General features: G+C 42.1%; 1 protein-coding gene across 2 annotated transcripts in view; it reads left to right on the forward strand.

Annotated features, from left to right (window-relative positions):
• Nucleotides 1-18,425, forward strand: part of LOC145408511 (protein lethal(2)essential for life-like) — a 47,677-nt gene that overhangs the window by 20,972 nt on the left and 8,280 nt on the right. For both annotated transcript variants that reach the window (XM_080279245.1, XM_080279248.1), the window contains exons 2-6: nt 13,152-13,332; nt 14,119-14,241; nt 16,079-16,168; nt 16,895-16,975; nt 18,074-18,127. In XM_080279245.1, the coding sequence (XP_080135371.1) occupies nt 13,183-13,332; nt 14,119-14,241; nt 16,079-16,168; nt 16,895-16,975; nt 18,074-18,127 (498 nt within the window). In that variant the 5' untranslated portion in view covers nt 13,152-13,182. The remainder of the gene's footprint in view (nt 1-13,151; nt 13,333-14,118; nt 14,242-16,078; nt 16,169-16,894; nt 16,976-18,073; nt 18,128-18,425) is intronic.

Here is an 18,425-nt window from a genome sequence, read left to right on the forward strand (position 1 = left end):
AGAAAATGACAGCCCTAAAAGAAAACCAGGCCAGGGAGGGATGCGTGACTAAGGAAAATAAAGAAAACAAAAATAATTACTATCAGGAACTGCCAATTAAAAGAAAATGATAAAATATGGTACTGGGTCAAGAAAATGTATGTCTTGAAAGAAAACGAGGTCAGGGGAAGACGCGTGACTAAAGAAAATAAAGAAAATACAGAGCAATGTTTAAAGTGTGGCCCTGAGCAGACTAATATATATAAATGGAGATAATTCTTGCCAGGAGACTGAGACAGCTGAGTAGCCTAATGTCCTAGAATGTGTGTGTGTGTGTGTGTGTGTGTGTGTGTGTGTGTGTGTGTACTTAAATTCTCTCTCTATCTCTCTCTCTCTCTCTCTGCCTATCCCAGAGTTCATCCAGGATGGCCGCGACTTCAGTTCATCCTTATCCCTCTATATTTCACGTGTGGTACCTCCTCGGCATGGGTCGTAATACCCTTTTGAGGCACTACTTGTCCTTGTAACTCCTTGTAAGAGCACTTTACTCATAATTTCACCTACCTGCATATACTTTTCTACAGTATCTACAAACGCCGCATCCTGGGAGGGTAAAAAATAAAGCTTTCCTCCCTATTCAGTACCGACCTTTTCCCATACCTCCATATTTGTCAATGCCGTAAATACAAAAATGAGTTCCAGTTGAGATGCGCGTGAGATGTTACTCTTTCAGACACTACTATCCCTACTCAGTAACGATCCCACCTCCCAAGTCACACCACCTTATAATCATACTTTCACATTTACCTTTGTCGTAAATTTTCAAAGGCATAAAATATGATAGGGTGCTTGAGTTATTTATTTTTAACTTCCACCAAAATTTACTTCCCCTACTCAGTAACGACCCCTATTCTACATCCCACCACCTTACCTCATATCCTGTACTTCCATATTTGCCTTTGTCGTAAATTTCGAAACGTGTTTAAAATATGATGGAGCGCTTGAGTTTTTTCTCGTATTTCAAACAAACTTTACTATCCCTCCTCAGTAACGACTTCCACGGTACACCACCCTCCCTCATACACTTCCATATTTGCCTCCGTCGTAAATCTTGGAACTTTTTTAGAATAAGACGGAATGTTTGTGGGCTTTACCGTACTTCAAACAAGCATTACCATCCCTACTCAGTAACGATTCTGACTCCTACGACGTGCCACCCTCCATCATATACTTCTTTTTCTTTCTTTTTCTATTCTTTCTCTTTTTTCTTATCCTAAATATTTATCGTATGTAGTTTGGAAGACTTGCATTGCGATTTACATTTTTCATACATGCGCTACTAACCCTATTCAGTAACGATTTCCCAACAGTTCACGCCACCCTCCCTCCTACACTTCCTTGTCTGCCTGTCCTAAATTATGCACGCGTAACCTATATTGGAAAATGACGTGCACGGGTATATTATTTCCGCGTCTGTGTCCCTATTCAGTAACGACCCCTTCTGCCACGACACCTTGTAGCTACTTCAATGTTTGCTTGTCCTACATCATGACACGTGTGTAGCACTGGATTACTTTGTTCTAGAATTTCAGAGAATTAGGGAGAGACTGACTAGGAGAGTTGTGAGTGAGATGGAGGGAAAGAGGAGAAGGGGGAGACCTAGGACGAGGGAGAGGGTATGGGACTGAGAGGTACACAACTGAGGGTCGTGTTAGTTCGAGGATGGGCAGGCTGAGGGATTAAGGAGTCTGGTTATAGACAGACAGACGGATAGATACAGAGATAGAACGACATACAGACAGACAGACACAGATATAGACAGATGGACAGAAATACAGACAGACTGACAGACAAAGATATGTCCCTACTGAGTAAGAAATCATCCTCCCACGACACACCATCCTTCCTCATATACTTCCACATTTTTCTGTCCTAAATATTAAGTGCCTATTATAATTCTGAAAATGGTTTGTACTACGTAAATTTTCGTGCTTCACACATGTATAACAGTCCCTACGTTATAAGGACCCTCATATTATACAGATAAAAGTATGACCTTATTATTTTCCATTTTTACACATTAAAACTTCTCCACTTACTCCATGTTGATGTGCACGCCTCATATATATTTCAAGTAATACAGAATCAAGATGGAACTTTATATAACAAATGAATTACAATATAAATTCAGAAATATTTACCTTATAGAAATAGAGCGAAGAGCAACAACGCGCACTGTAAAACCATTCATCACCTGTGTAATATATATATTTTTTTTTCGTTGTATTTATATTTTTTTCTGTCATCGTACGGAACATTATATTTGCTTGACCCAGATCATACGTGTCAATATCTGAAATGGCGAGTTCTTTCTTTCTTTCTTTCTTTTTTTTTACGTTATTACACACGCAACGCTATCCCTTCTCAGAACCGACTCCCCCCCCCCCGCCACAACAAGTCACCCTCCATCATGCGATTCTCTAACTGCCTGACCTACATCGTGAACCGTGTGTGTGTGTGTGTGTGTGTGTGTGTGTGTGTGTGTGTGTGTGTGTGTGTGTGTGTGTGTGTGTGTGTGTGTGTGTGTGTGTGTGTGTGTGTGTGTGTGCATTACTCAGAACTACTCGTATGACGGTATTCTGCTAATTCTCCCACGCAGCCCCCCCACCCTTCTCTCTCTCTCTCTCTCTCTCTCTCTCTCCCTCCATTAACTCTCTGGACCAGACAAGAAATATTTCATAAGCAACCGACCTGAATTTTAAAACTAGGACAAATCATGGTTTTGGAAAATCTATAGCATTCCTGAGAGAGAGAGAGAGAGAGAGAGAGAGAGAGAGAGAGAGAGAGAGAGAGAAAGGGCACTTAAGGTTACTGCTACCATAATAACAATGACGCATCCTCCATGACACCAGCCAACACCACCCTATTTGCACCCCTCTACCCCTTCCTTTCCTTCATTTCACTTCCCATTCCATCCCTTCCCTTCATTTCATTTCAATTTCCTTTACCTTCCCTTCTTTTCCTTTCTCTCCTCTTCTTTTCTTCCCCTCCCTCTTTCTTTCCCTTCCCTTTTCTTCTCTTCCTCCCTCTTTCTCTTTCTTTTCTTCTCGTCCCCTTCCTTCCCCTTTCCTTCCATTTCTCATCCTCCTTCCTTTCCCTCCCTCCCTCCTCCCTCCCTTTCTCTCTTTCTTCCTTTTTTCGCGTTCCCTCCTCCCTATTCTCCATTCTTGTCCTTCCCCTTCCCTTTCATTTCTCGTTCTACTTCCCTTCTCTCCTTCCCTCCATCTCTCACTCCCTCCCTCCATCTCTCTCTCCCTCCCTCCATTTCTCTCTCCCCTCTCCCTCCCTCCCTCCCTTCCCTTCTGTTCTGGTGCTAACCCTTTCTCTTCGCTTCCTGTTGTTCTTTCTTCTATTAATTCCTTGTCTTTCCCTTTCATTTCTCATTCTTTTACTTGACCTAACTACTATCTCTTCACCTTAACCTGACCCGGATATTCGTCTCTGTGGAGCTTATTTCACGTATACAGTACACCTCAGCGGGAGAAGATAACAATGAGACGACTCTACATCCTTTCCACAGTATTATTATTATTATTTGTGTGTGTGTGTGTGTGTGTGTGTGTGTGTGTGTGTGTGTGTGTGTGTGTGTGTGTTCTGAGGAATGCCATATATTTTCCAATACCATAATTTCTCCTACTGGTTAACACAGTATTATAGTATTGTAGTAATCTGCTACAGGACAATGGCAGAGACACTACTATATCTCAACATCCTTCCCACAACAATTCTTCGTGACTAGTATCATATTCTTGTGATAATTTTTCGCCACAGCTCAATGCCAAATTAAGACAACACTAAGGCTCTAAGTTCCTTCCAATGCACTTCTTCGTGACTAGCATCCAATTTTAAAGTTAAACTCTTGTTCCAACGCAGCGGCAGGAAGACAATACTACGACTCTACATCCACAACAGCACTTCTTCGTGACTAGAATCAATTTTAAGCCAAGTTAAAGTGAAAAGAGAACAGTCGTAATGGTAGTTCTGTCACCTGCGGGTCCATATGGTGAAGCAAAGTGACAGGGTGAGAAATAGAGAAGGCTGGGAAGGTAAAACAGTGTGTGTGTGTGTGTGTGTGTGTGTGTGTGTGTGTGTGTGTGTGTGTGTGTGTGTGTGTGTGATAGAGAGGGGGGGGGAATGTATGCGACAGATTGACAGACGGAGAATGTATGTGTTCTTATGCATTTTTGTGTATACGGATAGATAGACAGACAGATAAATGTGTGTGTATTTCTGGATATGCTGTATGTACGAATGTTATATATGTATTTTTGGATGTGTGTGTGTGTGTGTGTGTGTGTGTGTGTGTGTGTGTGTGTGTGTGTGTGTGTGTGTGTGTGTAAAGGAATGGTTGGTAGTGTTTCCGGCACAGGGCCAAGCGTCGCGTCGTTCGGTCCAGCTGTAGACTAATTATAGGCCTGGCCCAACACTGACACCCTACTCTCTCTCTCTCTCTCTCTCTCACACACACACACACACACACACACACACACACACACACAAGGTTTGCTTTCTGTCTTATAATCTGAAACCTTACCCCAACTCTCTCTCTCTCTCTCTCTCTCTCTCTCTCACACCCACCCCCACACACACAATCATACTCACTAAATCTCTCTCTCTCTCTCTCTCTCTCTCTCTCATACACACACATAATCATGCTCACTAAACCTCACACCCTGCCTTTCTCTCTTTTGTCTTTGTCGCTCATATTTTCTCACAAGGCTTTCTCACATACTTGGCTTCTTCTTCTCTCCCACGTTGAATCTTATTTTTGCCTTTCTTGCTTACATTCTTTCACACTTCCTTATACTTTTTTGTTCGCTTACTTCTTTGTGCCTCTCTCTCTCTCTCTCTCTCTCTCTCTCTCTCTCTCTCTCTCACACACACACACACACACACACACACACAGGAAAGATTTAAAAAGTTCAAAGGGCCGCTTAAGGGATCTAAGCTACGAAGAAAGACTACAAAAACTGAATCTACCTACACTACAAGAGAGAAGGAAAAGAGGAGACATGATTATGCTATACAAATGTATATCAGGGAAGGAGAAAGTAGATATAAATGATTACATAACCTATGGGGATGCATCAGCAAGCGGAGACTGCAAAAAACTGCAAAAAAAGAGAGGCGATAAAGACGTAAGGAACTTTAGTTTCCCAAATAGGGGAATTGATTAGTGGAATGCACTACCGAATGATATAGTGTGTGCCAAAACAATTCATAAATTCAAGGATATGTACGATAAATATGGTTTAAGACACGGGACAGTACGAGCTCGACTCATTCCTGTAAAGATACAATTAGGTAAGAACACACACACAAAATCCCCTCCAGAATGCTTAATCTCCAATCTCAGCAACTGGATTCCCCCCCCCCCCTCTCTCTCTCTACTGCACGCATAACACACAACATATTACCAGAGCAGATACGGATATAAACCGGTACGAAAGATGTGTCTGTACGCTTCCTAACCACAGGAGAATACAGTACATAAAGGAATGCATTTATTAGCATCCATATTTCAACCCATTATTATACCATACACTATTCACGAGATCACCTTCCAATTATCCATTTTTTTTTTTTTCAAGGAAGAAGGAACCAAAGGCCACACGCCAGCATGACTGTTCCCTCCAAGAAAAAATAATATAAGTGCAGAGCCATAATCAAGATCCGTTAAATTTTCTGAGCGCAACATGAACATGGCCTGCATTTACGGTGGTTAAAAAAGCTCCCTAACACCCTTTCCTTAGCGATTTATCTTGTTAATTACAGCTTAATGTCCTTATAGATCCTTCCAGTATCCCCAAATTCTGCCTAAAATAACGCAAAATATTAACCAGCCATATCCATGAATAAATCGCCAAGGAAGAGGTGTTAGGAACAAGCGCTGGCAGGTGACCTCTTGCCTTCAGTGACGTAATCTCAGGGTGACTACATGCTACAGACGATTTCATTCAGCTTAGGTTTATTTTTCGGACTGGAGGGGTTTCGACACAGCCTTCCCTAACTTCCTCTCGACTAGGGGGTTCTTGTAAGCTGAATAAAATCGTCTGGTGGTTGTGGATGTCAAATTAAGTATACGCCATGGAGGTGATGGGGTTAGGAATGGCAAAACCAAAATTATCGATATTTTACCTTCCTTCAACCTCAGTATCTTATAAAACATCCAAACAAGTTAACGAAGAATTCCAAACAAGACAAAAGATAATTCCAAACAAGATAAAAGAAGTTCAAAACAAGATAAAAGAAAATTCCAAACAAGATATAAATTCTAAACTTTGGTAACTCGTGCAGGACCCCCCATACAGACAGACTCCAACACCAAAACAACAGGAGAATAAAGATCATGGGAGGAATGTGGCGCAGGGATGGTTGGTGGGTGATGGTGAGAGAGCGAGAGAGTACAGTATGAGGAAGTGTGTGTGTGTGTGTGTGTGTGTGTGTGTGTGTGTGTGTGTGTGTGTGTGTGTGTGTGTGTGTGTGTGTGTGTGTGTTGCCAGGGTGGGGTAGGGTAGGCATTACCGTCTCGGCACAGCAACCAACCCCATAAACACCAAGTAAATAACCAACCCATTCCTCAGGCCTTTGTGTTTCTGGCTCCTTCCTGCCTGCCTCTACCTTGCCCTTCCTTTCCCCTTGCCCTGCCCTACCCTGCACCCTGCCCTGCCTTGCCCTGCCCTTCTTAGCACTGCTCTGCTCTGCCCTGCCCTTCCTGGCCCTGTCCTGCCCTTCCTAACTCTGTCCTGTCCTGCCCTGCCCTGCTCTGCTTTACCCTACTCTGCCTTTCCTAGTCCTGTCCTGTCCTCCTCTACTCTGTCCTGCCCGCCCTGCCCTGCCCTGCCCTGGCACCCAATATAGCACGCTGGGGGATCGCCAACACCTCACTCACTCCCTTTGTTACTCTCACACCACGTTTTTTTTTTTCTTTTTTACACGAGAAAAAACTAAAAACATCTATACACGGTGACCACAGAGTTCTGCTGAGTTTCCAAAAGATCACTGCATGAAAACAACGTACCACTACCTAAAAAAAAAAAAAAAAAATCATGAGTTACTATACCATGTGAAAAAGAAACTGCATGTCAAAATATTAGGCTATTTACAAAACAAATTTTTGTATACCTTTTCTGTTACAAGTTAATCTGCAAAATTTTCACGAGTTACTCTCATAAAAACTGCATCTCAATTGGTTAGGCTGTTTACACGCCATAAATTTTCGTAAACCCGGCAGGATTTGCGGACACCATTTGCATATATTAGTTCGTATGGATTTAGTTCAACATTATGCTCATTGTCAGGTCAGGGTCCCAGCGGTGCAAATAAATAAGTTCAGTTTCTTTAATGGTGTCTTACGGTGTCGACTTTGATTTGCACTTATTTGACAGCTGAGTAGATTTATAAACATGGATGGCATCATGTTCTGTGGTCATATTAAAGGCTAGCAGACTTTCATTTTGATTAGAATGAGTGTGTGTGTGTGTGTGTGTGTGTGTGTGTGTGTGTGTGTGTGTGTGTGTGTGTGTGTGTGTGTGTGTGTTAGGTAAAAGCAAGAATCCTACAAAATTCATTTCCCCCCCCCCTCCGCACACACACACTGCATTTGAATACTGAAGGCCAAAGGCAAGCAAAACAATGAGGAAGACTATTTGATATGACCAGCTGAAGTCATGAAATACTGCGAGTACTGATTAATGTTTGCTTTAAAGAGTTGAACTGGAAAAGGAATGATATTTTTGTTGTTGCTGCTACTGTTGTTACTGCTGTTGTCTCAAGCGGAAACGTGTGTTCACTGCTGGCATTCTCGCTGTAATTAGCAGATTTTAATATGAAGATTAAGACACAGCTCAATGGTGCAGAGTGGTGTGGTGCAAGGTTGTGTGGTGTGAAATGCTGCAGTGTGGTGAGATGTGGTAAGGTGTGGTATGTGGAGCAGCTGTCCAGTGATGCATTTCTCTACGTATGGTGTGGTGTGCTGTAATATGGCAAGATGTGGTGAGGTGTGATGTGTTGTAGTGTGCAGAAGCTGTCCACTGATACATGTCTCCTGGTTTGGTGTGCTGTGAGATGCTGCTATATGGTGAGGTATGGTCTGTAGTAGTTGGGTATCTCGTAACCCAGTCAAGCAACGTTTCTTTTGACATGGTGTGTGTGTGTGTGTGTGTGTGTGTGTGTGTGTGTGTGTGTGTGTGTGTGTAGTAACCCACCCCATTTCACCTGCCGTGGGGTTGTGGAGTGTGATGCAACAGTAAATCTCCAAAGGCGGTTCTTATGTCCCAGTATGTCAAGCAGCTCATTTATGACCACATTGGCGCCAGTTTGTGAGGCTTCCGCGACAGGTGAGGGAGGGAAGTCTGTCAGAAGGTGGGGGTGGCGGTGCAGGTGGGGGGTGAAGGTATCGTCTGTCCGTGCGGAGGGGGGGGAGGGTTGTCTTCTATGTCTACGTGGGGCGGGGGGGGGGGAGGGGAATCTGTGTATGGGGAGACGGGGGGGGGGAGGATGCAAATATGAGGTCTAGGGAACTGTCTCGTTTACCACATTGCTTTCATCATCATCATCATCATCATCATCATCATAACTCTATGCTACTCTATAAGGTTATCTGGATGCTGTCGGACACTACTTAATTATGTATTTATTTACATTTACCGCCTCAGCGAGACGTCGAGTAAACAGAAGTGCCACGATCTTACTTTCTTCGAGTTGGAGAAAGTTTTGAAAGAACGATCGACACGCCCATTATGATCGATTAGCCTACAACGCCCTATCTTCACAGGGTGTAATATCCCCAACCTGCCCCACCACCCACCAGCATCTCAGTTTGTCCTACCCACTTCTATCCACCCAACCCACCCTTTTTATCCCACCACTCCTCTCTCTCTCTCTCTCTCTCTTACACACACACACACACACACACACACACACTTGAGGCACAGACGCTCCACGGTGTATAAATAAAGCCAGACACTACCTCATGGTGCCACTGCTTAGAGGAAAAGAAAAAAAAATCTAGGTAACATGAGAGACCGGGTGTAGAAAACGAAGTGGATTAAGAGGGTAACTAACACATAAACTCTTAATGGTCACATTCTAAGTGGCATGGGAGGCTTAAAAGTAACTCCTCCTTTGCGATTTAATATTCTCTTCTGTGCTACATATTATATTTCGCTGTAATATCCACACAGTTTTTATCAATGACGTGCAACTGGATAATGAGGTACCGGTATAATGTGCAGAATAATCGCTTTGCAAGGCGCCTTAAGAATCTCCAGTGCCACAGAAGTACGGCTCTCAGTTCGCGGGTTATCTCTTTCATTTCGCAGCCAACCACTTTACTGAGCTTAGGAGAGACCCCTTGTTGCAGCAGCAGTAGTAGTAGAAGTTGCAGTCCCCAAATTCATCCAAATATGAACCTAGTGGACTGCAGGTTGAAGCTGCCCTTTTCTCTAGTCCACTATACTCGTTCTGGAGGATAGTATGGATAGTAAGGGAATAGAGGGACCTTTAACAACCAGTCTTAGGAGCTGCCTGGTGATATCGGCGCCACCACGTGAAAGCGTCCCTCTCCAACACCCCCTGGCAGTGAAGGAGGTAAACAGTTCAAGGGTGCTTTCCTGCCTCCCGCTTCCGTCCTTTCCTGCCACACGGTTTGCTCAGCCAGGGACACACGTTGGCCAACCATTCCACTGCATCTACTCACACTTAGGTCATATCCATCACTTTTCTCCCTCACGCATCACACGAAAGAGAATCATCTAAAGAAAGAGAAACATACTCAGCCTCTCTTAGCATAGTAATATTAGTCGTCAGAAGGATGTGAACAGCAGGAAGGTGAAATATTTGGAGAATTTACGCATCCATGGACGACACACGAAACCTATCCCACTAGGAACATCGGCCAGCAAAGGGTAGCGATATGTACAGGAAGTGAGAAATATCCTGTGAACTGTTGTATCTACGGGCACAGAAACATACCAAACCTCTCTCAGCTCAGAACTATTAGCCAGCAGAGGAAAGTGAGATGCGGAAGAAGTGACATACTAGGTGAACTTTGTATCTATGTGCTGGGAAATACATCAAGCCTCACTCAGCTTAGGGAATTAGCCAGCAGAGAAAAGTGACATGCACGCGAGGTAACGGAGCTACTTGACGAACTTTTGCATCTATGGGCAGACTCTATACCGTACCGATAATTTATCATACATAAATAAATCCATTACATATAACAAAATAACGGTGAATCTGAAGAAAAAGAACGAAAATTTCCGAAGACTGCAAAACATTTACCTGTATTCGCTGCAATTTTTTTTTTTTTTCATTCTAGCTGCCTCAGACGATTTTACGAAACCTAGGAGTTATTTTTCAAATTTACGGATGTGCCTTCATTAAAATTTTTACTATGGCAGGGCTCTGCAAAGTTAAATAAGATCGTTTGGACAGCATGAATATAACGGCAAATGCATCGTCGAGTGAAGAAGTAATTCTCCAGGCAGGGGAGTGAGACAGGTACACAGGTGATGCAGTAACGTCAGGGTAAGGATAAAGGATAATGAAAAATGTATCATCGGAGTGAAAGGGATAAAGAAACCAGACTAGGAAGTGAGACTGTTGGTAACAGATGATGCCAGTGCCGTCAGGGTAAGGGTAAAGGCTACAGAACCTTGTGGCTCTGTACCCAGAATCTACGATGTTGGCCTTAGCAGCACAGCCAATGTCTCCTCTGCCAACCCCTAATAACTTAAGCCAACTTAAATGCACTGAATTTGGTCGTTAAAAGAAAGAACGAAAGAGAACAAACGAAACTTGTTGCTGGGGTAGACAGGGTGTGAAAGTTCTTTCGTGGGTAACATCAAATCAAATGGAGAGACAGCAAAATCAAACTAAAAAAAAAATACGTAAACTTTGAAACCGGCATCTCCATTAATGAGCCCTGTAGCCATAACAAAATAGTTATGCATTTTTTACGCTGTCGTCCCTCATTCTAACACATTCAAACCCATTGTCATTTTTTTTTATTCGTGGTAAAAACTGTCCTTCTTATGGTACCGTACACATACCCCGTCACTCACCCGCACCTCTCTCTCTCTCTCTCTTATTCTACCTGACAAAGAACCCTAACCCATGTCAACTCAGGTAATGGTCAAAGTACACCGAGACTGAGGGAGGTTAAACTAGTAACTATATTTAAAGACTCAATCAAAGATCCTCATTGGGGGTCACCGATTTCCATGCAACTGCGACATAGTATTTAAGTTATGGGAGTGGCCCGGTTCCGTCAGGTGAAATCAAATCAATCTCTCTTTCTCTCTCTCTCTCTCTCTCTATCACACACACACTTTCACCCCATACTCAGACAATCACTCTTCGTAATAGCCTACTTACACCTACGCACTCTTTTACCCACCATCTCTTTACTCTCACCTCACCCACACACTCTGAACATAAACACGCTTACCTTGTACCCACACCTACACAGTACATACCTTCACACACACACACACACACACACACACACACACACACACACATTTCCCTTACAAAATGATGCAAGCACTCACTAATTCACATTCATATATTCGTTCACATAAACACACATACATTAACTCATTCATACACATACAGACATCACATACACATACACCCTTCATAAAAACTATTTTCCAATAATCCCTTCAGTAAGACAACAATTATCTTACGCCATTCATGCTACATCCAGACGATTTTATCAGCTTAGGGAAGATTTTACTTTTTGACCATTCCTATCTCTTAATCTTTTTACTTCGAGCATCTTCTTTATTTTATTATTTTTAGTGGTGTTGCTACGGCCTGTCGATTTTATTCAGTTTTAACTCTCACGGTGAAAGGGATGAAATATATCTATCGGGCCATATTGGGGGAACCGAACTTTCTTCAGGGTGGGAGAGTGACAGCCAGAATAATCCTTTCCTTATGCTGGCGAAGTACGAATGGGAAAAAGGTGTCAGTAGGAAGAGTGAGGCATGTCCACGGTCCGTATTCTCGTCGGATAAGGAAGCTCCCTACAACCTCTTCGTTAGCGATTTAAATGTGGATACTTATAGTTAATACCAACTTGTATGTGATTTATGCCGAGGATGGTGGTATTTGAATGATTTAAGTGACACAAGAAAGGGTAGTAAGGAGCAACAAGCAAAATAAATCAAATACGAAAAGGTGTTGGGGAGCTTAACTGACGAGAACAAGTGCCAACTATTGGATTTGTCTATGGTCGTGTCTGCATATGTCACTAGCAGAACCGACAGGATGCGAACCAATTCAAGTATATTAAAGGGCACGGTACCAGCACCCACTTAAATGTCCGCCACGGTATGGGCTCGAACCCTTGACCTGGGGCACATCGAGGGACGAGTACGCCACCAATCGAGCCACCGCAGCTCCAAAATGTAACAGGGAACCATTACGATTAACCTTGACTCTCCCGGATCCGTCCCTCCTCCCCACACTTATATTTATGAAAGCTAGATACGCCCTTGAATTACGTGCTGTCGCGATGGTGATAGTGTAAAATATCTCCACCATGAGTCACTGCAACATGGAAAAAAAAAAAACAGCTGACAAAAGCAACAGAAACAAACATCAACAGGAAAAACATCAACACCGCCTGGTATTTAAATCCAAACGGGTCACATCCAATCGGTGAGCCTTAACCCACTAACCCACCAGGCGTCCTTTTGCTGGTTATAATTATGGTTACCCCCTAAGCAGTAAATAATAATAAAAGAAACCCCAACCTTGGCACACATCTGTGGAAACCGCCTAGACCACGGAATATATGCCCTAAGGTAACTCTTTCTTAATGAATCACTCGTTAAGGTACACTTTATTCTCTCTCTCTCTCTCTCTCTCTCACACACACACACACACACACACACACACACCAAGCCTCACGACCACCTTTCTCTCTTCCACAGGTGCCGAAACATACATACATACATATATCCACATACATACTATTTATTTATTTATTTACTTATCTAGGCTATACCCGTATGTATTTATCCATACCTTTATCTGCCTTATCCATTCATTTATCTATCTCTCAATCCAAGCCTGACCACCCCTCTATCCCACAGGCAGCTCCAGCAACTCCATCTCCCAGCCAATATGTCCACAACAACCACCAGCACAAGCAAGACCCTGAGTGTGGTGAAGAGAGAGACATTCTTCGATGACTCCTTCTTCACCGATGCCTGGGACGACTTCGACAAGGCTGTGCAGTCTGTCCTTGATAAATTCGACAACAAAGGCCTTAAGGTGGGTAGCAGAAGGGAGATACAATTAGGGACCTTGAAGTAACACTGGCTTGTTACTCTTAGTGCTCTTCAAAGGGAAACAGGATGAAGAGAGGAGGGAAGGAAAGGAAGATGAAGAGAGAAAGAAACGACGGAATGAAGAGACGAAGAACATTTAAAGATAGACAGAGGGGTAAGGAGGGTTATGTGATGGGAGTAAAAGGTAATACCAAGGGAAAAAGAAATCGAAGGAGAGATGAAAGAAGACGGAAGAAAATGGAATGGATGAAGAGGAGAGAAGTGGAGTGAAATGGTGTGAAGGGATAGATGAAGACAATGTAAACTGTTTATCTTCTGCAACACTCCCAGTCTTAATCCCGGAAAGGGTGGCCACACACAAAACGCCTCTATGTTACCCTGTCCTCCTTCCATTTCCCACCACCCTCGTCCATATCTCTCCATCCCACCCTTCCACATCATATTGGATCTCCCCCTCCTCCTTTCCTCCTTCACAATATTCGCATACACTCTCCTAGTCAGTCTCTCCATATGCCAAACTTGAGGAAGGCATCTGACAGACCGTATGGAACTTTGACCTTCATTGAACGGATTATGCAAAACATATGACATTATGATCGACAGAAGTCATATGAATAAATCGTGTAGTACCATGATCTAAAGCGAGCATAGAAAACAAACCATATGACATGATTTACACACACACACACACACACACACACACACACACACACACACACACACACACACACACACACAGGCCCAGCTCTAACAATGTTTCCCCTTTCAGGTTGATGTAGGCACGCGATCACACTGCAGGGATGTTTACAGCCAGATCCGTCGTAGCAAGATTGATGAAGACCTGTACGCCTCACAAGCCCTGCAGATCACTGAGAAGGATGGCAAGTTCCAGGTGAGATACATGGATAATTGACAGACAGACAGGTACTGACAGACAGATACCGTATATGTGTGTGTGTGTGTGTGTGTGTGTGTGTGTGTGTGTGTGTGTGTGAGAGAGAGAGAGAGAGAGAGAGAGAGAATCATTTGTATGTTAAACTCAGTAACAGTTAAAGGAGAGGAACAGCCTAAAGATGGGTGAGTGAATGATGACAGAATATTAGAAAACTGAGCACGAGAGGGAAAACAAACGCCACAGGGAAGACTAAACTGATGGACGGTGAGAAAACTGTAGTCCCTTCACATTAACTTGGCGAAGATGTTGTTCCTCTTGCATGTCAGCGGCGGAAAAACATAACACTACAGCTCTAAATCCTACCATAGCACTTTTTCATTCCTTGCACCATGTTCTAGCGCTAATCTACTTTTACACTTCAGCATTCACGATGGAGATGACAATTTTAAGCCAAGTTAAAATCAGCTAGTAATGAAACTAGTGAGAAAAGAATAAGAGAGAACAACTGAACAAACGAATATAAAGACGGGATATAAAAACATCATGATCACAGTAATAACGAAAACGAATATGACAACAAGCTATAAACAAGACAGCAAAATCAGAGAAGACTGAAGGAATACTCATCTAACATGTATGTCAAAACATGAGCGGAAATATCCGGTATGTAATGGGTGATAAAAGAAGGAAGGTCACAAAGAACTGCAGGAACACAAGAAAGAGGGGTAAAACAGGTGAGGAAGAGAGTGTGAGAAGACTGGGGGACAGGTAAATTGGAGGAATACTGTATAAGGCATTGGATGATAAAATAGGAGAAAAAGCCACCAAGCCCGAACTGAAGGACAGTGTGGAAGGAAACTGGTCATACAGCATCACGCAAACCAGCGAGATAAGACGGCCACTGTTATTTATCTCAAGGCTATACAGCATTGCCAGGATATCAAGCATCATCATCATCAGAAAATTTCGCCTGCTCACACACACACACACACACAGTTTACATGCAATACCGTCATGAAAGCAGTTACAATGATTTATGTCCACGAAAGTTCCGGGAAGTCCAGTTACAACAAAAAAAATTCATTTAAAGCTTCTGAAAGTCCAAATGCTAAAAAATTTCAGATGTATTGTTAAAATCCAGATGCAAAAATCAGAAGTCTAGACGCCATAGCAGAAAGTCCAGCTAATAAAAGTCCAGATGCAATAATAAATCAATCCATTTACTTTTAAAAATCTAGATGTTACAAAATTTGAGATGAAAAAATAGTATTCCAGATGAAACAGCAGTGTAGCCGCAGCAGCAAAGCCGTTACAACAGTTAAAAAAAAAATCCAGTTATCATGCGGTAAATAAAAGTCTACTATGACAGAAAGTCCAACTACAACCAATAAAAGGCCAAAAGGAGTAATGAAATACCAGTTGCTCTTAAAACAAGGTCCAGCTGCATTTCCTTCAAGTGAACCGAGAAACCAGAAACCAAGCTAAAAACTATAAATGACTGAATGAAATTAAGAGTAATGTACGAAGTGGCTAACAGTGATATCCCACACAACAGACTGATTAACGGAGATGTTTATAAAGTGTGTGTGTGTGTGTGTGTGTGTGTGTGTGTGTGTGTGTGTGTGTGTGTGTGTGTGTGTGTGTGTGTGTGTGTGTGTGTGTGTGTGTGTGTGTGTGTGTGTGTGTGTGTGTGTGGTCTGGAAGCTCTGATGAACATGTATGTGCATTTAGCCTACTGTGTGTATGTGACTAGTACAGTATTCATGTGTACCATAACATGCTGTGATGGACGTATGTATGAATGTATATATAGTAACCATGCATCTCCTTACAGGCTGTGATGGATGTTAAAGACTTCAGCCCCAATGACCTCCAGGTTAAGGTGGTTGACGAACGTGTGGTGGTGGAAGGCAAGTACTTCAAGGTAGGTTACATTCATTTACAGTATTTACTCACAGCCTACACATAAACACAAGGTCCGTTGCTTTCATTTTATACCTTACTCAACGAACACATGGGCAGTCACTTTCATTTACATCATTTAGCCTACTCCTAACTTACAAGCACAAGGTCAATTACTCATGTTTACGTCACTCACAAACACATGGTCAGTTATTTCCTTTTTTTTTTTCTTCTTCTTTTTCACTCGTTCAAAAACACAAGGTCAGTCACTTTCATTTACATCATTTACTCCTAACTCACAGTCACTCACACACAATTTCCACAACACACACTACACTCCAAAAGCCCTCCACACGTGTGAATTTACCTATAAAATTTACTCTGGACTTAAAGAGAAAAAATAATGTTTAAAAAGCGACTTGTAATGAAGACATACTGTAAATATAAAGGGGGGCTAATTTATTCTTCATATTCATATCAAGCTAAAGAAAAAATAATGGCTGAAATCTTAGTGCTGTATCGTAAGTGGCATAGAAGGCTTCGTAGCATCTTGTCCAGCGATATATTTTGCCTATTAACACCTTAACATTCACTTAAAATCTTCTCAATATCGACATAATTTGCATCAGCTGCATACACGAGGATAATGAAGGGTAATGTGCAGATGAAACAACTATGGTAGAGATATTACGAAATCTCCAAAGCCACTCTCTAATAAGACCTTTAATCTTCTTAAAAACTATTTCAGAAATCTGAGGATGGGTCAAGCGTCTCTTCCAAGTCCTTCTACAAAGAATTCACGCTACCTAACTGCGCCAACATCGACCAGGTATAGTATTCATATAGTTTCTTGATATTTTTTTTAATGCAAAACAGAGCCACAAGCTGGATGCCTGAAAAGAAAATGCTCTTCTCAGAAAAGAAAATGAACAAAAGAGTCAAAATCAAACTTCTTAACAAATACGGTATACAGTCAATCTGAAAAATGTGGAAGTGTGTGTTTGCATGTGGTGTGGTGTACATAGATGGAACTGCTTAGGAGAGTACGCAGGACTACTCTGTCACAGAAACACTGAACAGTGTCATCTATGGTTGATGGTCAGGACTTCGATCCTGAGGGCTAGTGAACCAGGCGCTTCAACTCTCGTTATCGCTAACTTGCCATCCACCTCGGAAGTACTGCCCTTTTCCAGTTACTTCCGTCCTTCCTCCTCCCTTGTTTATGCTGGGATTGTCAAGAGTACTGTAGGGAATTCAGCTGGTGAGGGATAAACACATGACTTAGATTCATTTTTACACGATTCTGGTAAACCTAATTTTTTAAAAATCCAAATATTCCAGAAGCGTGATATAGTTGTTCTAAGCTTTACTGGAAAGTTTTATATCCCTCATATTTCTGTAAACTGAAATCTCTACACTGTTTTTGGGTGACTATGTATTTTTATTTCCAATATATTTACAGTATTCAAAAGTTTCTTGAACATAAGGTGAGTATATATATTATTCTAACTCCTCACACGGCTACTTATCACTTTACAAGCAAAGTTGCGCGTTTCTTGACAATACTTAACTGTTAAGGACACTTGAAAAAATCAAAACGAGTCATGCTAATATTTAACAGCTTTGAAGGCATCGTGGAAAAAAAGAAAATGAATACAACAGGGTGTCAAAAGTCCCGTTGGGTTAACAGAAGTTCAATGCGTGTAAACGGTTAACACAGTGATATGCAGTATAATTCATTACAAATTAACCTTTAAATTCATGAGTTACTACAACGTATGGAAAAATACGTACGAGTATGTTAAACTGTTTATTTACATGCATTAACTTTGTGTAAATCCAGCAGAATTTTGTAGACACCCTGTATTTAATTAACCGAGTCTTTATGACCGAACTGTATGTTGAATTTCTATGTATATATCCTCAGGTATCCACTGCGCTGTCTAAGGATGGAGTTCTCACCGTTAAGGCTCCCAAGAGGGTAAGTATGAGTAGCTGTAATCACTGACGGTAGTTTATCAAGTTGCAAATGTTTACGGTGCTACGGACTGCATGTGATATGTTTACAGTTAAGTTTTGCAAGTGATGATTATTCCGCTATGGTGCGTTTCAAGTGCCCATTTATTTAAACACTAACGACGGCATCATGACCGACTGACTGACGACTGAAAGACATAAACCAGTAAGGCAGCGCTGGATAACGACCGAAATCACTGCCGCTGAATAAGAACATAACGCAACACATTCAATGGTACACGTCACTTAAAACACAAAAGGTT

Source organism: Coenobita brevimanus, chromosome 8, assembly GCF_032717465.1.
Source record: "Coenobita brevimanus isolate Jiangsu-jjx chromosome 8, ASM3271746v2, whole genome shotgun sequence".
Classification (NCBI taxonomy): Eukaryota; Metazoa; Arthropoda; class Malacostraca; order Decapoda; family Coenobitidae; genus Coenobita; species Coenobita brevimanus.